The sequence below is a fragment of the Marmota marmota genome, unplaced genomic scaffold (assembly GCF_001458135.2).
Source record: "Marmota marmota marmota unplaced genomic scaffold, marMar, whole genome shotgun sequence".
NCBI classification, from domain to species: domain Eukaryota; kingdom Metazoa; phylum Chordata; class Mammalia; order Rodentia; family Sciuridae; genus Marmota; species Marmota marmota.
The window spans coordinates 32,956,423-32,979,608 of record NW_026000016.1 but is presented as its reverse complement, the minus strand read 5'-3'; the positions used below and the strand labels follow the sequence as shown (position 1 = coordinate 32,979,608).

The window sequence follows — 23,186 nt, the reverse complement described above, 5'->3', positions numbered from 1 at the left end:
GCTTTGCTGCTGGGGAGGGAGCTGATTAGACTGTTGGGAGCTGGACCCACCTGTCCCCACTTCTTCACCTCATCACTGTGCGCTTGTTTTAGACTTTGGCTAAAAACAGATCCTCTGCTCCCTTGTGCATATCTTGTCATTTCTTTCTCTCCCTGCTCCCAGTTATATTTGGCATGGTGTTATTTAACTCTGCAGAACATCTTGGCACAGAACTTGGGCCATGGGGTTGTGCCAGGTACGGCACTACATCATTAGTGATATTGTGTCATCCCTTTTCAGGATTGGGGTAGAGGGAAGGAGACAGGGGACATCTTTATTCAACGACTCTGTTGAGTGCCTAATATATTAAATATAATATATTAGGTGGTAAGAAGCAGCAGAAAACAAGGAAAGGAAGTGATGGAGAAAGGGCTTTTTTGGACAGAGTGGTCAAAGCAGCTGTCTTGAGAAGGTGACCTGAGCAAGATGTGGAAGGGAGGAAGGAGAGAGCCACGTGGGGAGCTAGGAGAAGCCAGTGCTAGACAGGAAGTAGTGCAAGGTGAGGAGAGCGTGGCAGGAGGTGGTGGTGGAGTATCAGGTGCTCCTGTCCCCTGTGGCCTTGCAGTTCATCTCTAGTACTTTGCTTGTGTCTGAGATGAGAAGCCACTAGAAGGTTCTGCGCTGAGGACTGGTATGACCTGAGTTTGTTTTACAAGATCTCCTGGCTGCTCTCTTGAGCACAGTCTGTGAGGGCCAAGGGCAGAAATGGGCATCCAGATAGAAGGCAATGGCATGTCCCTGGTGAGAGATATCGGGGCTGCTCCCGGGTTGAGAGGCATGTGGCCAGAAGGGATCAGAGTCTAGATAGTTTCTAAGGGCAGAGACAGGATTGCCAGAGTTCAGTGTGGGTCGTGGTGAAAACATTGTGGTGGGGATGGCTTCAGGTTTTGATGCTGGCATCTGAAAGAAAGCACTTGCCATTTTCTGAGCCCAGGAAGGCTGAGAGAGCAGAACAGGACAGGTACTTAATTCCCTGTGCAAGAGAGTTCTGCAGGCTCCCATACAGAAACTCTGACATTTCCCTTCCCGAAAGAAATTTTCCCTTAGCCCTTTATCCCTGTAAGCCTTTACCCCATTTCTCCCACTTTCCACGTATCCTTCCATCCTCTCCTGAATCCACTCCCAGCAGCTCATCACTCTTCCAAAGCTGAGTTTGTGTGTGTATGTGTGTGTGAAGCCTCTGAAGATACAAACAATTCGATACCATCTGATGGCTTATCTACCCTGAACCTCTGTCTGCCATGCCCTCCATGATGCCTGATCAGTTTTCAGTCATCAGCAGCTCCCGTGCCATCATTTACTCCCTTGTCCTCCAAGTACTTTTCTTCTTCTGGCCTTCAAAATGCCGTTGTGTGCTTCCTCTCCCTCCACCTTCCCCATCACAGTGGACAGCGTCTCCATCCTTCCAGGAGGGAGAGCTGACCCTTTACCACTCTATCTGGGCACAAAAGCTTCAAGATGTGACAGAAAGGAATATGGTTCTTTTTGAAAAAAATCAAGTAAATCTGAGAAATCGGCGTGCTCCATGGGAAGGGTCTGTGTAGTTTGGAATTATGAAGGTCTGCGAAACGGCATGAGATGCTCAGTATAAAAGCGCAAAGCAAGTCGTCTTATCCCAGCAACCTTGGCCAGGCCTGTGTCCAGGTTAGAGTCATAGCTATCTTAAAAGATATTGTCAATCTTTGGCATTTGTGGCCATCCTCATGTTGTCCAGAAGGAAACATATTGCACTTGACCTTAGCAAGGGGCACTTACTGCATCCTCTCTTCTCACACTTGATTCTACTGCGTGTGCGTGTTTTAATAATGTTTAAAAAATCTTCCCAGAAAGAAGATTGGCCCATGCACAAGCTGGAGTGTTCTCCCATGGTTGTTTTTGGGGAAAACTGGAGTCCTTCAGAGACTGTGAGGCTAACAGCGAGGATTCTGGCCAAACAGGTGAGGAAATTAGGACACTGTTCAAGTGCATTTGTTTATTTTTCCTCAGAGGTCAGAAAATGAGACACTGACCGATGGGGATGATATCCTGTTGAACATCTGTGGATGCCGTTCATGTCCGTGTGGAAGTGTGGGAGGAACACTGCAGGCTCGAGCTTGGTTCACTGTCTGCCCTGGGCAGTTAGGGTGTTCCTTAACCCAGACCAGAAGTGTAGCCACGCCTATTAAATTCTAGGTTTTCTTTGAAACCAGTTTACATAGAAAAACCTGACTGCAAATAATTACTAGAGCTTCCTCAGGAACCAGACCAGTCTGAGAAACTTTGAGATTTTCCCTCTTTCCTTTCTGAGTGGAATGCACGGCTGTCCCCTTTTCCTTTCTGCTCTTTGCTGTCTCCTTATTTTCTTGCCTGCACATAGGCAGGGATGCAGAGCATGCCACCAGGATGATGGCACGTGCAGAGAAGAGAAAGAGTGGCAAAGTAGAAACTGAGGCAAGTTAGGGAAGGAAGAGGGGAAGGAAGAAGAAAGAGATGGCGTTCTCCAAAGATGATACGAGACTGTTTCCCCCCTGTTTGGTTGGTCTTTCCCACCTTTAGGATCACTGAACACATTATCTTCAGTGGCCCAAACTGAGAATGGGGAAGCACCATAGGACTGGCTCGTCCCTGTGGCCAATGCAGTAGGTGGTATGAAGTTCAGGAGGCATGAATCCGTGGAAGTCTTTTCTCTGTGTTGATGGAGAAGTTGGTAGCAAGGCCTCAGTGTTGTTAATCTTTGAAGGCCAAAAATTTTATCCACCTCTTTCTTCCATATACCTTCTAGCACCTATCCCCGCTTAAAATTTCTCTATATTTTTTAGTCTAAACCAAGTGTGAGTGCAGACATACATCTGTACCCAGGCTAGCATCCTGGGGTGTATAAACAGAACACTATGTTCACCTTGGGTCATGTTACCAAAAGGCCACATTGCTGATCAGAGTAACCAGAAACATTCAAGGGATGCCATGGACTGAGACCAGAAAATCAGAATTGTTTTCCCTGGAGGGGGCTAACTTTTGGGTCCTTAAGAACAATTGCCTTTAAATTTATGCAGAGTAGATGGTGGATAAAATGGGTTCAGGGAAATGTTCTGGAAGGCTGAGGTTCAGGGCAAATAAGCCATCAGATGGTATCGAATTGTGTGTATCTTCAGAGGCTTAGGAGACTGGTCTTCTGACTTACTGGTGTTATTTATAGTGTCATGTTAAGAATTCAGAAGAAGCTGGTCTGCTTTCCTGAATGAAAGGTTTCCCAGGCAAGATGACTTATTAGTCTTACAAAAGTGCATCCTGTGAATGGAAGATTTTGACTCCCAAAAAAGAACTATTGAAATGTTTTGACACCAGGAGGGGAGTCTGAATGCTATGATGAGTTTACACTAGTTTCATTCAACTTTTGTTATAATTACTACTACCACTAATAGTCTATTAAATGAAAAGTTACCTGTCCGTCTTTTCATCTCTATAGGCCTTGATGATTAAAAAACCAGGCCATTTGTATTCTAGTAGCTTGCAAAGGATTAGGGGAGACAGGCTACCAAACTACCAAGGGGAAGCTTAACATGTTAACTAGGGAGGTGAGAGCGCCCTGCTAGACCACCTGTATCCCCAAACTGAATAGCCAGATTACAAAGAGGAGGCCTGGGGCCAGCTCCAGAGCTCTGCGTTTGAACTCTTGTCAACATCAAGTTTATTCATGTTCTCAAAGCCTAGCGGGTTTACTATTGTTAGCTCCTCTTGGGGTGTCTAGAACAAAGACAGCAACACGTTTAAAGTGAATCTGGGCTCACAGATACAGCCAAAAGTGTTCTTTTTGAAACACAGAATTCGAGATCATTTTAGCCTATGCTTAAAGAAAGTGTAAAATGGATGGGGGGTTTGATTTTGTTCCTTTTTAGAAGGAGAAATAATAAATAGGATGGTTTGCCTGTAGACTCAGCCCTTTTAAGTAAGGGCCCTAAAAAGTTGTTTTCTGGCCCTGTTCTTTCCCATAACAAGCATTTCTGAGCCTACTATGTGCGTAGTATCCTCAGGGTGTTGGAAACGCAGCAGACACTTCAGAAAGCTTTTTAAAAGAGCCCTTTGGATTTGGATGTTGGGCAAAGCACTCAGAGCCCAAATGGTGGCTCCTTGGGTAGCTTTCTTTACTTCCTTGAAAACTATTGTTTTTCTTTATGTTGGTGTAAAAGTGAAAGCACTACTTTTTTACACTGGTTGTTAACATCTGTGTCTGTGATTTCTTCCCCAATTACTAGAAAATCCACCCAGAGAGAACACCTTCAGAGAAACTGTTAGCTGTGAAGGAGTTTGAATCACGTAAGTCTTTCTGTGACCGGCTAGGCAGTTATTTTAGCCACGAATTTAATGTAGATTAGATGGGATTGAAGCAAGAAAGAGGCTAGCTTCATCTCTTAGTAGGGATAGTGATTTTTAAATTATTTATATATTTATATAATATTAATAGTGATATTTAAATTATTTTGACTTGTGTGCTATTTTGAAAAGTGCTTTTAACCTTTTTTCTCTGAGTTGACAGGTTTATTAGGAAATAATTAAAGGGAGATAAGAAGTCATCAGATGAATTATTTCATCCCAAGCCATGTCCTGCTGGCTCTCCCAGCATGCAAAGTATTTTTGGGTCTTTGCTGAATTGCAATCTGTAAACCAGTGTTCTTACTGAAAGGCATTAAATCAGGGCGATCCAGTTGCTTGTCCCTGCCCAGGTTCCAAGGCTACTTGGGGGTCCTTGACCACACTAGGTTGGTTATCAGTTTTTACCCCTTAGTCCTGACCCCACTGCTAATGGTCAGTTGAAATTTCACATCCTGAGTGACTTCCAATTGTTAGAGCAAGAGAAGGAAGAAATGACATGCTGTTCTTTCCTTAGGTTTTGTCATTAGATCGAATGATAGGGAAAAATGTTGACATTTTGGATTTTACCCTTTCTTTTTCATGGTGTTTAGAGTAAGGAAACCAGCAATAGTGTTTCCTCCAGGGTTAGTAATGGGCTTCTTACCCACAGATCTGGATAAGCTAGACAATGAGAAGAAGGATTTGATTCAGAGTGACATTGCTGCTCTCCATCAGTTCTACTCCAAGCACCTCGAGTTCCCTGACCACAGCAGCCTCGTAGTACTCTTTGCACAGGTAAGGATGCTGGGGTCAGGCAGTGCTTTGGCCCCTCCCTCTCTGAGCTCCTGGCCTGAGCACGAACTCAGCAAGGCTGAAGTGAAATAGAACGTTGGCATCCCTTGACAACAAGGCACTCGGCCCCTGGGTCCTACATTGTCACACCTCACTAGGTGACCTGAGCAGGCCAAGGTCCTCTCTGTGCTGACCCTCACTGAGTAGGGAGCAGAGGACATCCCCCTTGCCATTGCCTCACAAAGAGTTCATGAAAACAAAGGAGCTGCCAGTGCTCCAGTTTTCTAGCACATGTCCAGCTGTCTAATTCTGACACCGTTTTACTTTCCCGTTCTTCAATCTTCTATTTGATAGAAAATGTCCTTTTGTCTCCACTGGCGAAGGCTGTGCTGATAAAGCAGAGGTTTACAGATACCCCGAGAAGGGGGCCCTCTCGGATGCCTGGGCAGCCCCACTCGTCCAGTGCATGGAGTCTTTGCTGCAGGTTGCTTGAGGGTCTTGCTTAGACAAGCACAGGTTTTCCAAGATCAGACATGAGAAACAAATCTAAAAGGCTTCCAGACAACAACACCTTGGAAGTGATTAAAGACTTGGACACTAGGCCATTGGAAAGGCTAAAGCTTGAACAGTGTTGGAACAAGAGGAGAAAGGGTGCCACCATCAGAATTTGGCAGGACGCAGTCTTCTCCTTGTTGCAAGGGCTGCCCTTCCTGGCCTGACTTGCTACACTGGGTTTCTCTTCCTCCATAACCTTGTAGTTTTCTCTACATGTTGGACATTTCGTTGAAGGGAACCTTCCCATAGAAGGAAAGCCTGGAATGCTATTCTTGGGTGCAAGTGGCTACATCTGTTGCCAGAACCTTCAGTCTCTAGGTGTATGAAGAACCCTGGGGGCACCAACACGTTTTTGTCTTAGAATGGAATGTACATCACCTGTGTTCCCTTTGACCTAGTAATTCCATTTTCAGGAATCTGTTCTAAGGAAGCAATCAGAGATATGGTCAGAGATTGACCTGCACGTTGTTGGTTATGGGGTTCTTTTAAAGTAAAAGGAAGAAAGGACTGGAGGGAAGGAAGGAAAAGGAGAAAGGGAAAGGGGCCAGCAGTCAGAGTGTGATTAAACAGATTGTGGTGTAGCCCCTGATTGAAGTAACATAGCCTTCAACACAACAAATAAATTGTGTTTGAAGACTGCCTGGAGATGTGGGAAATGCTGATGACACAGCATGACATATAAAAGCAGGATGGAACGTGTGTAATATGGAAACATCCCTGCGTGGAAGGACTGCATGAGGTCAGTTGGTTTCTTCTGAGGTGTGGGAAGTGTTTGCTTTTTTTTTTTTTTTTTTTTTTGAGGGGCTGGGGATTGAACCCAGGGTCTTGTGCATTTGAGGCAGGCATTCTAATGGGTGATTTTTCTGGATTTTCTACAATGAACATGCATAACTGAAAAAAATATAAAGAAGAAAAAGGTTAAAAGGCACACTTCCTAGGATCTGACTTCCTTAACAAGACCCCTAAATCACAAGAATTAAAATCAAGAATCAATAAATTGGATTCAAATTAAAAAGCTTCTTCTTAGCAAAGGAAACAATCAATAACTTGAGGAGAGAGCCCACAGATTGGGAGAAAATCTTTACTACATGCACCTCCAATAAAGCATTAATCTCTAGGCTATCTAAAGAACTCAAAAAAATCAACACCAAAAAATCAAATAACCCAATCAATAAATGGACTAAGGAACTGAACTGACACTTCACAGAAGAAGAAATACAATTGATCAACAAATATATGAAAAAGTGTTCAACATCTCTAGTAATTAGAGAAATGCAAATCAGAACTACTCTAAGATTTCATCTCACTTTGGTCAGAATTGCAATCATCAAGAATACATGCAACAATAAATGTTGGCAAAAATGCTGGTGGGACTGCAAATTGGTGCAACCACTATGGAAAGCAGTATTGAGATTCCTCAGAAAACTTGGAATGGAACCACCATTTGACCTAGCTATCCCACTCCTTGGTTTATACCCAAAGGACTTAAAATCAGCATACTACAGTAATGCAACCACATCAGTGTTTATAGCCGCTCAATTCACAATAGCTAAACTATGGAACCAGCGTAGGTGTCCTTTAATAGATGAATGTATAAAGACATGTGGAATATATAGTCAATAGAATATTACTTAGCTTTAAGGAAGAATAAAATATGGCATTTGCCAGTAATTGGATGGAGTTGGAGAATTTTGTGCTAAGCGAAATAAGCCAATCCCAAAAAACCAAAGGCTGAATGTTTTCTCTAATATGTGGGTGCTAATTCACAATAAAGTTGGGGGGCACTAGAGAAGAATAGAGTTACCTTAAATTAGATAGGGAGAAGTGAAGGGAAGGGAGGAGAAAGGATGTGGGGATAGGAAAAATAGTAGAATGAAACAGGCATTATTACTGTATGTGACTGCATGACCAATATGATTCTACAACATGTACACTCAGAAAAATGAGACATTATATCCCATCTGTGTATGATATATCAAAGTGCATAAATGTGTTATACTGTCATGTATAACTAATTAAAACAAATTAAAAAAAAAAAACTTACACATAGAAAGAAAGGTCTTTCATTACTTTTACCCACTTCTATGCCCTGAAGAACCACTGTTAAAATTCAGTGAATTATTTTAATAGACTTTATTTATGTAGATATATTTCACTCTGTAACTGTCATAATCAGAAAAAAGTTATTCCTTATAGGATAAATAATCAATTGAAGTTATGAGATAGAAGTAATTAAAAACCTTTCTGATTTTCACATTATCCTAATTTACACCATATTTTGGTAAGCGTCCTAAGATGGAGGATTGGGGCAACAGTGGAAAGCTGAAGAATTGACATCTCTTAAATTTTTTGAGAAACTAGATTTGTGATTTTTTTTTTTTAATGAGACATGCATGTCTGTATGAGAAAGCAGAGCATTGAAATAGATCATCTCTTAAGCTGGGAAAAAAGATAACTTTTCCCCTTAACACAGTCATACATGTTGATGTGACTTGTCCGTATTGAAGTGATATTTTCATAAGAAAGTAAAAGCACTTGCTCTCACAAGTACAGGTATATTTGTGGTGGAAATGAGTCAGTTTTTGGACTCGGAAACACAGGGCATTTATGTGCCTAAGAGAAAAATACACTCACACAAAACTGTAGTAATTCATTTCTTTTTAGACTTTATATTTATCAAATTACAGTATTCATTCTAAGATCGTATGGATACACACAAACATTCACACATCTTTTTTCATATGGAAATTTGAAAAGGTGCATTTAGTATCCCAAGCAAAAATGAGAAGTGCAGCTCCCTCCCCATGCCACCCTGGTCCTGTGCCTCAGCGAATGTCTGCTGTCTCAGCTTCTGAGCCCTTCCTCAGAGGAGACTGCTGGGGATTAAGTGGCAGCCCAGCAGCAGCTGGTAGCCAAAGGTGACTGCGCTCCTTCAACAGCATAGTTAAGGTGTGTTTTAATCACTGGGAATGTATACATGGTTGGGAAGTGTATTTTTGGTGTGTAGCCTACATCTGTTCTAAATGCTAATTATGAAAATAGCTTTAGCAAGGCACTTACGCCTGATTTGACTTGAGGAAAAAAGGACTATGGCCCATATACCTTTCTCGATGTGCAAGTACACTTTTCTTCTCTAGGGATATCTCAGAAGGGAGGGAAAGCTGGCAGGAAAATTGCTATGCAGTTTGGCTTAAACACTATCACCGCCTCCCCAAAAGGAACAGTAATGACTGTTAAGCTTCCAAGAGCCTCTGAAGAAACACCTGCACTCTTCCCCAGTACGGGGAGCAAGGGCAGGGAATAAAGTGAGTGATGGTCAGGATGGTTCAGCCTGAAGGAACCCAGAGTTGTAGGCTGGTCCAGCTGGGCTCGCTGCAGAGGAGGGGATTAAAAAGCAGAGGAGCAAAAATCCCATCATCCAAGGTGGTCAGGGCCTATCTGTCTCTGGATTCATTTTGATAATTCTTGCTAAATTCTCTTACTGATTCTGCAAAAAGCTATTGTCATTATGGGTGCCGGACCTTGTCTAGTGTGAGACTGTGTAGGTCATTTTAGTACCTAGCCAATAAAGTGCTGGACACATGGTTCATACTCTAATGGATTAATTTTGTTGAATGAATTAAAATCCTAACTTACTTCTACTTAGTGTTGGTTGATAGTCATTGGTAATGGTCATTGAGTAATGTCCCATGACAGACTTGGTCAGGACACTTGGAATTGGCACACAAAAATATAGTATGCTAAGTAATCTACTTAGAAGGGCTCAACCCCTGGGGATTACAAACAAAGGCTATTATTTTACAACCTGTAGTGCCTTCCCATCTCCCATTTTTTTTTCTCTCTTTTGGTAAATAAATCAAACCTGTCACTGCCCTTACTTGAGTGCGTACCACAGTTTCCAAGCCTTTGCCAGTGGCCCTTTTGCTTTAAGTGAAAGAGCTCCATTAATATTTGAGAAAGCCATCTACTTTTAGAAGAAACATGGTAGAGTGTGAAGAAGCCAGGCTTTGCAGTCAGACTGGTCTGAATTCTGACTCCTGACATGCTACTTACTATTTCATGTCCTTGAACAAGTCATTTAGCCCAAACCCCCCATCCAGCCTCAGTTTTCACATCTGTAAAATGGATTGCTATAATAATGCAAGAGTTGCTGTGGATTTATGAAGTGTTAGATCTTCAGTATCTAACCTGGAGTATGTGCTCACTGAGTCTGACTAGGTGAGACTCAGTGCTGTTTTTACAAGCTCTTCTGCTGATCTGAGATGTTGCAGTGCAGGTGTGCAAGGGTGAAGTCATTCAGCACGCAGGCCTCACAGGATCAGCAGGAGTCTGGGCCTTTCCAAAGCTCACTTTGTGACTGTAGACCAGCTAGTGCTCTTCCCAGATCTCAGATTCATCTTTTAGAAAGTGAAGTGGCTCAGTTCCGTTCCAGCTGTGAAATTTTAGATATGTATGGAGAACATCCACTGAGTTGTCTCCCAAGAGACTGTGTGTCCGTGGAGGCCTCAGATTTTTGGTGATTTCTATTTCTATGCATAGTACCCTGCACATTGAGCCTCTCGATAAGTATCTGTGGAAAGAATGAATTTATACAATCTGGAAATTGGCATGTGGAGTCCATTTTCAGCCTGCTAATTCTGAGATCTTCAGAATGGTGAGAGTTGCCTTGGACATGTTGGTTGAACATTTCTTTTCAGGGATGAGAAGGTGACCAGTGGTTGATTTGGCTGAGACATGAAAGGCAAGGCCTCAATTCTCTTGGCTTCTGACCCTTGGTCCCTCTGCCTATCAAAGGGAGGGACAGCAATTCTATTAGAAGAATAAAGGCTTTTGCAGATTCTTTCTCACCTTCTAAGATAGGCCCTGGATTAAGTGGTTCCTTTTTTAAGAGCAAAGGACTTGGCAACGAGCTCTACATCACATCAAAAAGCTGTGGCTTAATTAGAATTAGACCAAGTACCCTGGCTCCCCTGTTAATATGCAGACTGTAGTCTGTGCAGCCACAGGAGTCCGTCCACTGTGTGCAGGCCGGTGCACGAAGAGTTAGTCAACCCCCACCAGTTCTGCTTTTGTTTGTTTACACATGGGACTGCTGAGTAAATTTTTTTGAACAAAGGTTGCCCTGGCTAAAAGGTTTTAAAACCACTAAACTGGAACATCTTCACAGTTAATTTGTTAAAAGTCAAAATTAAAGAAATGATCCCTAAAGCTTGAGGGAAGCTTTAGCTCGTTTTTTTTCTGTCTCCCCCCTTTTCACTACAGGTTAACTGTAATGGCTTCACAATTGAAGATGAAGAGCTTTCTCATTTGGGATCTGCGATATTTCCTGAGTAGGTTGAGTCTGACTTCTTTTCTTTTCTTTGTACTTATTTAACACTAATTTGATTTTTTTTAAGAATTTTTATATAACCCACCTAACTGCATGTGGCAGACATGAAACTCCAAGTGAATTAAGACAGCTTTTTAATCTGCCAGATTTCAAAATATTTCCCCTACACTTAAGGATCTGAAGGTAGTAGTTAGGAGAACAGTTGCTTGTTAAGTCCTACTAAGCAGAGAGCTATTATTAAAAGAATATTTTACAGTGTGCGTGGAAGGAGCAGCCCATGCCCTGCTGAGAAATTTGCTTTCTGCACGTGTATGCTGTGGAAATCTTTGGGTTTCTTAAACTCAAAGTGAAACATTAATTTCTAAACAAAAAATTGGCCACAGACTTATGTAGAAAATACACAAACTTCTTGTTTCAATTGTCCTTTTTTGAAAAATCCAATAAAAAAACAGCACAGTTTGGAGAGAGACTCTGCTAAAGTAGTGAACTAGAGAAAAAATTCAAAGAACTGTCAGATTTTTCTCTATATTTCAGGAGTAATTTAAGAAAGGCTAGCCAGTTGACAAATGAAGATCTTTATAGCTCTGACTTTAATGGAATGCCAAGATTGGCTTTGCCCTTGTCCTGATGGAATGGGTATTTCCAAAATAACTCAGTGCCCTGAAATTCTCAGGTGAAGTTGGGGGAGCCTTCCTGTATACCTCTGTCTGAATTAATCCCCATTGTAGATTACGTCCATCTAAAAGGAGATTGCTCCCTACATACCATAGGGTCCTTGGTTACCTTAATATGTGTGGAAACCCCTAACACTATGCACTGGCCGAGGGTGCTATTTTTACTCCTGGAATGTGTGTAGCTGCCAGGCTTCATTCACCAAGTGGGTCAGAAGGAGAAGAATCCGTACAGGTCTGCATCTCCTGAGCACCTGTCACAGGCTTGTTGGAACCAGAGATACAGAAAGTTTCCTCATGATGCTACTGTTCCTGAGACCAGCCTAAGCAGTTTGAATTGTGATAATAAGGAAAGAGATGTATTTTGGGAAAGGTTCTTTTTAGCCTTTTGCTCTTGGGAAAAGGAAGAGAGAGAGAAGGGGCATTGGATTCTGTGGAAGAGGTGTATTACAGCAACTTCGGTAATCACATGGTCTCTGCAGGGTTTTGTGCCCAGTATCTTAAAGAGGAGGCTAAGAGGAAGTGGTGGTGTCTAGGTATCACCCTCTTCCCCCAGTGATGATCCAGAACAGGACTTACTTTAGGCTCCCTGCCTTAATGAAGTTCTCCCACCTTCTTACAAAGATACACAGAGGTCTATTGAAATAAGGAATTACTTAACACTTTCTGTAAGGAGATTTTAGAAATCGTTGGGGAACCACCCTTTTGGTGCCTTTGTTTATCAGATTTCCTGGGCCCTGGTTCCCTGTGCATCACTTGTCAGGAAGCTGGGTGGGCTGTGGTGCAGGGAAGAAGTATCCCCCGCCTCCCGCCCCCAAGACGAGACTACAAGACTGGAACCTGCTACCTGTGTGTCCCAGGCACAAGCCTAGCTACACACTATACGCAGACCTCTAGCAGGGGACGGCCACACCCAACCTGGACATGGCACACCCTTGAGCATATTCTCATCAATCTTGGCGACCCCTTTCCTTTTTTGTGTGTTTGGGGCAGGCAGGAGAGGTGTTCTGGTCACCAAAGATCAGACGTGTGGCACTGGCCATCAGAACAGTGATACATACATATGTAGGAGTGTGAGCCCCAGTTTCTGGGCAGTTTTAATTGGGGGAAAAATCCCCTTGGGCAGAAATCATATCGACATTGTGATTTCAAAGGCAGCATTTTCAGAGATCAAGCACTCTTTCCCTGTAGTTTAGAAATTTCTGTTCTCAGAACTTTGACCTTGATATAATCAGAAAGCTCAAAGCCCCTCGCATAGGCGAATCTCTCTCCTTCTCGTTGTCCCTGAAAAGCAGACAGTGAGCAGCAGGAGCAGTAATGTCCCAATTTTCCAGATGAGGAAATTGAGGTGCAGACAGACTCCAATGGGCTTCTCTGCAGCTTCAGGGGCCACAAGCCCTCCCTCACGCAGGCAGCTGGTATTTCTTTGCCTCTTAAGGAAGTGTGAGAAATGATCCATTTGGACAAAAAGCCACTTGGAAACAATAACTCATTTGTCTTGTATATAATGTAGCTGAAGGTATTGCATTTTGGTCCCGCGTCTACCAGGAAGGAATATTTATGGCATTTTTAAAAATTGTGTTTAGCTTAGATAGCAGTGTTTTGATTTGTGGGTTTCACTTTTCAATATAGAGTTTAAGATTTTAAATATTATTATAAATGCATACAGATCAACTTTTTAGAGTAGTCTAAGCTGGCTTTCACCTGTCTTTTTGTTGTTTTACAAAGACTCGTTTCCTCTAACTCAGCAAATAAGTGGCCAAGGAGTTACTGAAACTGTGCTGTCTGTGCTGTTCACAAAACTGGGGTTTCTCTTCTGGTTGACAGTGTTGCGTTGATGAATCATAGCTGTTGCCCCAATGTCATTGTGACCTACAAGGGGACCCTGGCGGAAGTAAGAGCTGTACAGGAAATCAGTCCTGGAGAAGAGGTATGTGGCCACAGGTAGCTGTGACAGTGGGCTCACGCAGCTGTTCTAAAAGGCAGTGCAGACAAAGCCTTGTGGTGTGGGGAGGTACTGTTGGAGTGATTCCAGAATTAAACTGCCAGTAGGAGCACTGGTAGGGGAGGTAGAGGCACCACCAGCCCTTCCCTCCCCCAGTGTAGGGACTGGGAAACAGCAGGTCTCCATCACCTGCTCACTTATCCCTTCTCCCTTTCCCAGACTTCTCACCTGGAAAAGGCTGGCCTAGTGGATGGCTGTGCAAATTTTCTGTGCTCTTTAAGTAGCTCCCTAGCAGGACATACGAACTTTCAGGCACTGTGATCACATATTTGAAGTTCAATTTCTGTTTAATTTGTAATGCTATTTTATGGACATTTTAAATATAATTATTGGGGTGCTAAATGAGAAATGCTTAGATTTCTTTGAAAGGTATTAACTAGTTCTCAGGTAGATGAGGAATTGGTGCCCAGTATATAGATTGGCCCCTCTACCCGCTGCTAAGCCCATGGTGCCGAGGGTGTCCTATTCAGGGCCAGGCTGTCTAGGTTTACAGATGTCTGATGGAGGCATCCTAGATTTCTCCTTGTTAAAACATAGTTTTAACAAGGGGTCAGAGTACAACTGTTGGGCCCCAGAGCTCCTGTGGGCTGACTGGAGGGACAAGGGGTTTGTCTCCTAGAAAGGCTCAGCTTGAGCCATGAACAGTGACACTGGAGTGGCCTTTGTCGCCATCTTCTGGAACCTTCTGTTGGTTGCACTGTGTCCATCAGTCATTTCTAAGAAAATCAGGCCAACTGTTGCCGTGTGTGGCAAGGCAGGGCCGGCCACGGTTTCTGTCGCCTGCAAGGTCTCACAGATCTTAAATGCAGTAACTTCATTCTTGCCCTTCAGAGAGGAAGGAATCCATTCCTCAGTATCAGAATGAGCCGTGTGTCCAGTCCTGTTCTTTGATTGGAGAGCTTGGCTGCCCCTGCTGCTCCTAGCCCTGTGCTGCTCCCCCGCTGCTTGCCTGGCAGTGCCTGAGGTCACTGGCACACTGGCGGCTTTGAGAAATCCATCTGTTCAGGCAGACATTTGCCTGATTGTGTGGGATGAGCAGCCAGTGCCGTCCCAGTGAGTAGATAATGGACATCTCAGTGCTGGCCCTCTCCATATGCTCCAAGTCTTAGTTATGGACCCTGTTACAAAAAAAGCAAGGACAGAACAACCCTGTGAGCCCAGAGGTAAGACTGTCCACTTCAGGATCAGGAACTGCCTGCTGGCTGAGGCCACAGCAGGTGGTGTCCTGAAAGCTATGTTTTCCCTGCCCTGACTTCCGAGGCCACCAGAGCCACAGGTGTCAGGTTCTAGAGCTGTGCCTCTTGCTCTGTAGCCTTCTGATGTCAGGAGAAAAGGTGAACTTAGCAGGACGTGTGTGTTCCCACTCTCCCCTGTGTGCACCCAGCAGTAGCAGCAGCATCACCCAAGCATGCCAGGTTGTGAAATAAAAGAGGCCAAACAAAGGCCGGGCAGAGAGCACACAGGCCCAAACCCAGGGATGAGTCGACTCTTAGCCCAGTGGGTCCATGGCTTCTGTCCATGAGACTAAGGACACACCCACAGCCTGCTCTGTTTGGTGAAGAACAAGAAGGCAGGGAACCTTTCAGCCCTCCAAGTTGTGGTTTAGGAGCTCGGATTCTGTAGATACTCTACACCGCGAGGAGCTGGACATGTTAGGTGGCTAGAGTTTCAGAAATCAGTGCCTTAAGGTAAACAGCAGGTTCCTCGGTGGTGGCCTCCTTATCCTCTGTCCCTGCAGTACTACCTCAGGTGTCCACAGAGTTATGAGAGTAGTATGGTTGACTTTCTCTGTGGTAGATTGAAGCTTGACCTTCTTGGCCCCTTAGGTATTTACCAGCTATATCGACCTCCTGTACCCAACAGAAGACAGAAATGATCGGCTGAGAGATTCTTACTTTTTTACCTGTGAGTGCCAGGAGTGCACCACAAAAGACAAGGTATGTCACTGATTGGCCAACGGCTGGGACTTGTGCTCTGGCTTGGGACCTCTGCTGTGGATGCGCTCCCCTGTCTTCCGGGCAGATTTCCTCCTGTGGTGTTTTTGACCCTTTTGACCCACCTTACCAGACAGCCAGAGGGAATCCAGTCAGACCAGGTCTCTGTTGAGACCTGTTCCCCAAAGCTGATGAACACATTTCCATTCACTGTACAAATAAGAGAAGGATCTGCCAGATGCCTGTGTCTTGAAAATGACTGTTCAAAAGAGGGGAGGGAAGAGAGCAGGTGAGACTCAGGTCCAAGCTCTCCCACCTCCTCATGGAGTTCATGGGATTTATCCCTGCTCTGCCCAGGTTTGTTTTGTCAGTGCCACCCCTCCTTACTCTCGTCTCTTGATGCATTGTTAGGTGAACACCATCTGCCCATAGCAGATATATTCTTTGTTTCCTACCTAGGGAAAATCATCTAGAAAATCAAGATTTTCGTTTTTTTAAAAAGGTAATTGAGTGCCAGGCAAGCTCCAATAATAATAATAGTAATAACAACAACAACAATAATCTCAGCTACTCTAGAGGCTCAGGCAGGAGGATAACAAGTTTGAGGATAGCCTGTATAATTTACTGAGACCCTGTCTCAAAATAAAGCTGCTCAGTGGTAGAGCATCTCTGGATTTAGTCTCCAATAATACACACAAGCACACACATACACACACATACATATGGGTGTGTGCTCGAGAAGGTAATGGCTTATTGAATCCGCCTCTTAGATATTGTCCAGTTTCCTCCTTTTCTGCTGTAACTTTAGAATGGCCAAGTCCTGCCTCTGCGTGGGAATATGTATTGAGAGGTTTCCTTATCCGTATGGTTTCCATGGGAGGTAAAGCCTCGCACTTGTGGATGTTTCCCTCAGGATACAGCCAAGGTGGAAATCCGCAAGCTCAGCGACCCCCCAAAAGCAGAAGCCATCCGTGACATGGTCAGATATGCGCGCAACGTCATTGAGGAATTCCGGAGGGCCAAGCACTACAAATATATCCTTTACAACTGTGTGGGCAGCTTACTGTCCCTCGCTGATGAGAAGTGGCAGGAAGTTGGCAAGAAGGAGCAGGAGGGGGTGTATTTGAGATTCTGGATATTGAAAGAGGCCTGCCTCTTGGTGATGTGTGAGGATGTATTGACCAACCATGACATGGCATCAACTTTGTCATGCGTCACTGTGCTGTTCTTATTTCTCCATACTTGACTCCTTTGGTCAGGAGCTGCTATTGCAGAAGACTGGGGAGCCATCCCTGGCAGGCTCTGTTTTGCTGGATATTGTGCTTTGGGTAGAGCAGTGTCAAGAGTCTGATTATTTCAACTCCTCCCAAGGGCACCAAGTAGGGCTGTTGCCACATAGCAGATGAGGTGGCAGTCTTGTAGGTGCCAAGTAGCAACTTGCCCAGGGTATACGGTTGATGGTGACACACCTAGGTTCCCAGCCTTGCTGATTACCAGAATCCATGTTCTCAACCACTGTATTATAGCATTTTGGGGGGATTTGAAAAGGGATTGGATTTGTACCCCAGAGGGCAGACCTTAAAACTGGTGCGAGGAAATTGTGGAAAGCTGTTGTTTTTTAGCATAAGAATCTTGAAGGTAGAGGGTGTAGCTAGGTGGTGGAGTGTATGTTTACTATATGAGCAGTTTTGGGTTCAGTACCCAGCACCAGAAAAAAACCCACACCTTGTCATGGTGGGTACAACTTCATTAAAAAGGCTGCAGCTAAAGTGCTCAGGGTTTTAGTTTGGTTGAGAATTTGAATTCAATGAAAAGACTGAGAACTGATTCTAATCAACATTGTTTATATCAGAGCTGAGGGTCGGTACACTGTGGCTGAAATTTCTTTCCTAGTTTATTTCTTAGAGAAAAAATGTAATTCCTTTCTCTTTTGTTTGGCTTTCTGTAATTTACTGAACTCAGGCCTTGCACACGCTAAGCAAGCCCTTGGCCACTGAGCTATGCCCCAGCCCTGTAACTTATTTTTTTCAGGTGGTGAGGGAAAGCATGGAGGGGACTAAAATAACTCCTTGAATACTGCCTGGGGAAGGACAGGGCAGCATCCCCTGCTCACCCCCTCCTGCTGTTTACCCCCATCATCCCTCAGTCATTTCCTTGACACCACAGCACCCCCTAGTGAGCTGCTGGAGATCTGCGAGCTCAGCCAGGAGAAGATGAGTTCGGTGTTTGAGGATAGTAATGTATATATGTTGCACATGATGTACCAGGCCATGGGGGTCTGCTTGTACATGCAGGACTGGGAAGGAGCCCTGAGATACGGTCAGAAGATCATTAAGCCCTACAGGTAATTGCAGTGGCTATTTCGATTATCCTAGCATGGAGTGGGATTGGGTTGTTTCAAGGGCACAGGGTAGCTGTTTCATCTTCCTGTCCTGTGTTATAATACACCTAGAATGGCTGCTGCTTCTCTAACCACACGTAGAGGTGCAGATGCAGGTGCAGCTGCTTCACTGACCCTGGCCCGCTCCCTGCTCCTAAGGAGGCAGATTAAAGTTAGGCAGGGGAAAGAGTAAAATCCCTCTTCAGTCCCATTCAGACCTGTATTCATAATAGATAGTTGAAAGTAATATTAAAAAGTATTAAAAAGCACCAGTTTGCCTCTGTACCCCTTCCAAAGTAGATGGCCCTTATGAACTGGTAATTGTTGGTCTTCAAACTCTGCTTTTTCATCACTTTTCACAACTTCTCCTCTTTTTGCCTTTTCAAGTTGCAGTCTCACTTTGTGTATGGGAAAACTGGACTAGCATGTTGTCTGTGGTCATTTAATGCCTCCCTCACAGGTTTGAAGAAAGCAAGTTGGGTTTTATTTTGTAGTAGTAATATTTAAGCCATAGGGAAATGTCCTGTCCCTAGGGGGTTATTAAACTTCAAAGTATGTGACAGATGGAAGTAGTGGCATTGTCATCTGATGTCTCTGACTGTGATGGGCTGGATCTGATTGCTGGAGGGCTCCCCAAAGACCTGGACATTATGCCATTTATAAGATCTGCCTAAGATCACAAAGATCAAAATCTCTGGGCATTAAACCAGGAAATCCCTGTGTCCCAAAAGCACCCCAGGTGTTTTTCATGAGTTTGAGAAGCCCTCAGTACCCACTCAAGCTGTAAGATTGGGGACTGTAAAGCTTGTGTCTGGTCTGAATTTGTACTGATTCTGCCATCCACTTACCCCACTGTGCCGTGAGTAGCCAGCAGGGGGAGCGCAAGGGGAAGCCAGTCCTTAAAGTCTTAGAAACAATTTGTTGGATTAGAAATAATCTCAGCCTTCCCTTCCTCCTGGTGTGAGTAAGAAGTCCTCTCCTCTCATGCACACCTCTTTTGAGAAAGCAACAGCAGACTTGAGATTGTTCTCAGCTTTGTGATTGTTCTTCCAGCAGGGCCTTGGTGTGCTGGACCGTTTCTTAGCTTAGCCTCTCCTGGAGGCCCAGCTCTGCCCTGAGGGCTGCTGGTCCCAGGACTGCCTCCAGGCGGCAAGCTGCCTCCTACCGGGGCTTTCAGCTGGACATAGTTTCAGGGTAGACTGGGTGGAATAGACTACATGTAAATAAGCACCTCTTACACACTGTCACCTGCAAACTGCCTCCTACGCCCTGTTCCCAGGGCAATGGCTCTTTCCTACGCAGACTCCAACAGTCAGCCCTCTTCTCAAACCAGAGAGTACCTTCTGGATACAAAACCCTCTGCTGGACAATAGTGAAGGAATGCCTAGAAGAAACGGGAGGTCTTTGCTTACTCCAAAGGGCTTATAGTTTTGCTAAACTAATTTACAGAGTGCAGCAGAAAGGTGGGGTCTTAGTACACTCGCACACACAGTGTGTCTTATCTTTCTAATGGGAGAGGACAGAACCGATTGCTGCCCTCATAAATGGGACATTTAATTTAAAAAATGTTTTCCCAGAGCCTTGCTTTGGGTATACCAGGAGTAGGAAACTCTGGACCAAGATTGAATGTTGCATTCACAAATATTTTTGTGTAGAGTTTCTCTAGTGGTTTTGATGTAGCTTTTTTGAAATGCAAAAACTGCAAAAAGTGGCTAGCATCTGTGATGAGGTGGTGGTATCAACCCATCCAAGCCGTGCCCATAGCCCAGCAGGATATGGAGCAATCCTCTGCCATGGAGTACTGGGTCTCAAGCTCAGGGGCCACAGGCTTCCTATACCTACTCCATGGTCCTCTGTGCAGCGCTGACGAGGCAGCCTGTTGTCTCTCCCTTTCTTCCAGTAAGCACTATCCCTTGTACTCCCTCAACGTGGCCTCCATGTGGTTGAAGCTGGGAAGACTGTACATGGGCCTGGAAAACAAAGCTGCCGGAGAGAAAGCCCTGAAGAAGGTATGTGTGGGACTCAAGGTCAGGAGTCCAGTGGCTGGGAGGCCTCCTTAATGGAGAAGCAGTTCCTGACCACCCTTCAGCCACAGGCTCAGGGGTGTGTTCAGCGGGGCGGGGTAGGTGTACAGCAGGAGGGGCTGGCTGAGATCACAGGCCTAGCCCTGGCTGAGGAGGAGGGATACTACCCACCCCTTGGGAAGCCATGGAAGTAGAAAGGCCACCAATTGGGCCAGGAGACAGTGGCAAGGAATTCTCCATTTGTCCCTTTAGGATTCAAAATAAGATGCCTGATGATGCATTTGCAGTTTCTAAAATGCACTCCATCATCATTCTTCCAGTACCAGTTAAACACTAGGACCCTTATGTGTTATTTCTCTTTTAATTCTCACAAAAATGAGATAAGCTTTCCTGATGAAGGAAGTAAGGCTCAAGTGGCTGTAAGGAGCCTGGGTACATGGCGGGGCCTTCCATCAAATAGGGGTCTTTCTGAGTTGAGAGCTTTAGTCCCTCCCAGTCATGCCAGGACCAGGGGTGGTGGGAGACTGGACTTGGGAGGCAGTTCCTCTTAGTGTGATGGCTCTTCTGTGCCTCCCCTTACAGTAGCTCAGAAACATACTCCTGGGTATTGATTCTCCTCGTTCTTTATGTGGAAGTTAACAGCACAGTGTAATCTGAGAAACAGTCGTTTGCTCCTTCCTGTAAGAGACTGTTTATAATTGTTGTGGTCACAAACTAGGCCTGGAGGCCTAATTCTCCACATTCCCAATGGACTATTCAGGGAAATGGGCTAAGGCCTCACATCACAAACTGAAGGGTCAGGGCACAGCCAGGACGGAACTATGAATCAAACGAAAAATTTTCTTTAGAGTATGGATTTTGTCATCTTGTTTATTGACTTAACGAGGCTGAAGGAAAATTATCCAGTTAGGTCATAATTGGAAAGTGTTGACAGTTATAGAAATACCTAGAATATTGGAGCAAAAGAATTTCATGAAAACAGTTTCTCTACATCATTTCTCCAGCTACTACCCTTCATATTTTTTGCAGAATGTCTTACTCAGTCCAAAGGATAACTGTTCGATTATCATATAATCTTGTCTGATTTTTTTGTAAGAAATAGACTGTGGAGAACAAAAGCTCTGGAAGCCAGTTTGCCTTCCATCCCTTAAAGCAGAGAAGTCCTCCTCGAATTCCAGTTCCCCTGGGCGAAGGTATGAGGAACTGGCTTTGAAGCTCTCATCTATTCTTTGTCTCGCTCTTTCCTAGGCCATTGCAATCATGGAAGTAGCTCATGGCAAAGATCATCCATATATTTCTGAGATAAAACAAGAAATTGAAAGCCACTGAAATTGCATCATTTCAGTTTTCATTCAGAAACCTTAAAGGATTTGAATATTTCAGATCTTATGCACCACTCCAGCATTTCTATAAACTAATTGGAATGAGAACACTTCTTGCACTTCAACCTTGCACATGCCATACTTTGAGGGTGTTCTTGATAGTTCACCATAATATTAATTTTGAATGCTTTCTTTTTTATAAGAGGTAATGGCATGGTTTCATATAATATATACTGTGGACACACCGAGTTTTTAAAAATGCGTTTATTTTTGCCTTCATGCCTATTGTAACATCCTGAACAAATTTGACTGATGTAAGAGAATAAAGATAGAGTACTCGAGGTTTGTGTTTGCCTCTGTCTATGGGGAGGATTTCCAAGGGTGGGAGCTTGGTCTACAGTGGAAGTGATACTTATTCTCCATTGTTCAGTGCACCTAGGTCTCCTCCCCAGAGGTGGGGTCAGGCAGCCCCTTTATTCTGCAGTTTGAATCGTCTCTCTGGTATCGTACATGCTTAGAGCATGCATTACTTTCTTGGCCTTTTTTTTTTCCCCCTTCACTGTCTGAAAGCAGTTTCCATCTCTCATTCCATTAACTGTTCTGTGCAGTACTCTCCTTTTTTGGAAAGCCTCCAGAGTAAGCTTGAGATGGAAAAAAATTTTTTTCCTTACCAACTCTGTGTTGTGAGCAAACACTGATCTCTACCCACACAGCCAGCAGGAATCCAACTTTTTGCAGCTTAAAGCCTAGACAGCAGAAACCTAGGGAATTGTTTGTTAGCAACCATGGCACTAAAGGACACAGCAAGCACTCCTAAGTACAGGGATGTTTCTCAAGAAAAGTGTCTTGGCCAGGCGCAGTGGCACATGCCTGTAATCCCAGCAGCTTGGGAGACTGAGGTAGGAAAATAATAAGTTCAAAGCCAGTCTCAGCAATTTAGCAAGATCATGTCTCAAAATAAGAACATAAAAAGGGATGGGGATATGGCTCAGTGGTTAAGCACCCTGTTCGCTCCCTGATATTAGGAAGAAAAAAAAAAAGTGTTTTACAGCTCAAAGAGAAATACTTCCGCATCAGTTAAAAAATAAGCAAAGTCTGGTGGTGCTGACACTTGATTATCTTTCATAATCATGATCTGAATACAGTTCAAATGGTGGTAGATCTGCTATGGTTTCTTCCCTTCCTTGTCCATACAGACCTTTCAGTTTGTTGCACACAGTGGGATTTAGCAGGCAGAATGTATCCTCTTCTATGTAGTCCAGTAAGATATTTATTGAACATCTACTTATGCAAAATACTCAGTATCTCTTCAGTGCAGGTTGTGGTTCAGGGGAGTTTAGTGTTTTATGGATGCTAGTTTGCAGTCATGGAAGTAGCTCATGGCAAAATATCTGTAGATAAACCTAAAATAAGTTCACCATCTTTGACAAAGTTTCATAAAATTTATGAAATTTCTCAACAAGTAATACAAACATGAATGAAAAATGTGGACCATTCTTTCTTCCTCATCAGCTCTGTCCTGAAGGTAAGATCTCTGTAAACAGTTTGCTTTATCTGGTCTCCCTTTTTCCCATGCTTGTATAAAGCATCTAAATAAAGAGATTTAGAAAAAGGCAGCATGTGATATGATTTTGTAATCTGCTTCTCTGACTTAACATGGGCCTCTTTTCATTTCAGCACTTACAGATGTGGCTCGTTCTTGTTAGAGGCAGAACATTGCATTGAATGCAGAATCATAATTTATTTATAATTCCATTTATGGACAGGTGGTTTTGCCCAGCTTGATGCTATTACAAAATGCCACAC

At 44.0% G+C, this 23,186-nt stretch overlaps 1 protein-coding gene across 1 annotated transcript; it reads left to right on the top strand.

The window, feature by feature from the left end:
- The first annotated feature begins 571 nt into the window (after positions 1 to 571).
- Positions 572 to 21,363, top strand: Smyd2 (SET and MYND domain containing 2). Its single transcript, XM_048809393.1, has 11 exons — positions 572 to 577; positions 1,866 to 1,976; positions 4,272 to 4,332; positions 5,039 to 5,163; positions 10,978 to 11,045; positions 13,543 to 13,645; positions 15,547 to 15,657; positions 16,568 to 16,688; positions 17,824 to 17,998; positions 19,935 to 20,043; positions 21,161 to 21,363. Exons 2-11 carry the CDS (start codon positions 1,881 to 1,883, stop codon positions 21,269 to 21,271), a joined length of 1,080 nt encoding a protein of 359 aa, XP_048665350.1. The 5' UTR covers positions 572 to 577; positions 1,866 to 1,880; the 3' UTR covers positions 21,272 to 21,363.
- Positions 21,364 to 23,186: the final 1,823 nt, after the last annotated feature.

Bases quoted from the DNA above. Each gene is read 5' to 3' on its own strand.
- Smyd2 (XM_048809393.1), top strand. From the start codon at position 1,881: ATGCACAAGCTGGAGTGTTCTCCCATGGTTGTTTTTGGGGAAAACTGG. The intron at 13,646-15,546 runs GTATGTGGCCAC...TTGGCCCCTTAG, and splicing joins AAATCAGTCCTGGAGAAGAG to GTATTTACCAGCTATATCGA. The intron at 16,689-17,823 runs ATATCCTTTACA...ACACCACAGCAC, and splicing joins GAGGGCCAAGCACTACAAAT to CCCCTAGTGAGCTGCTGGAG.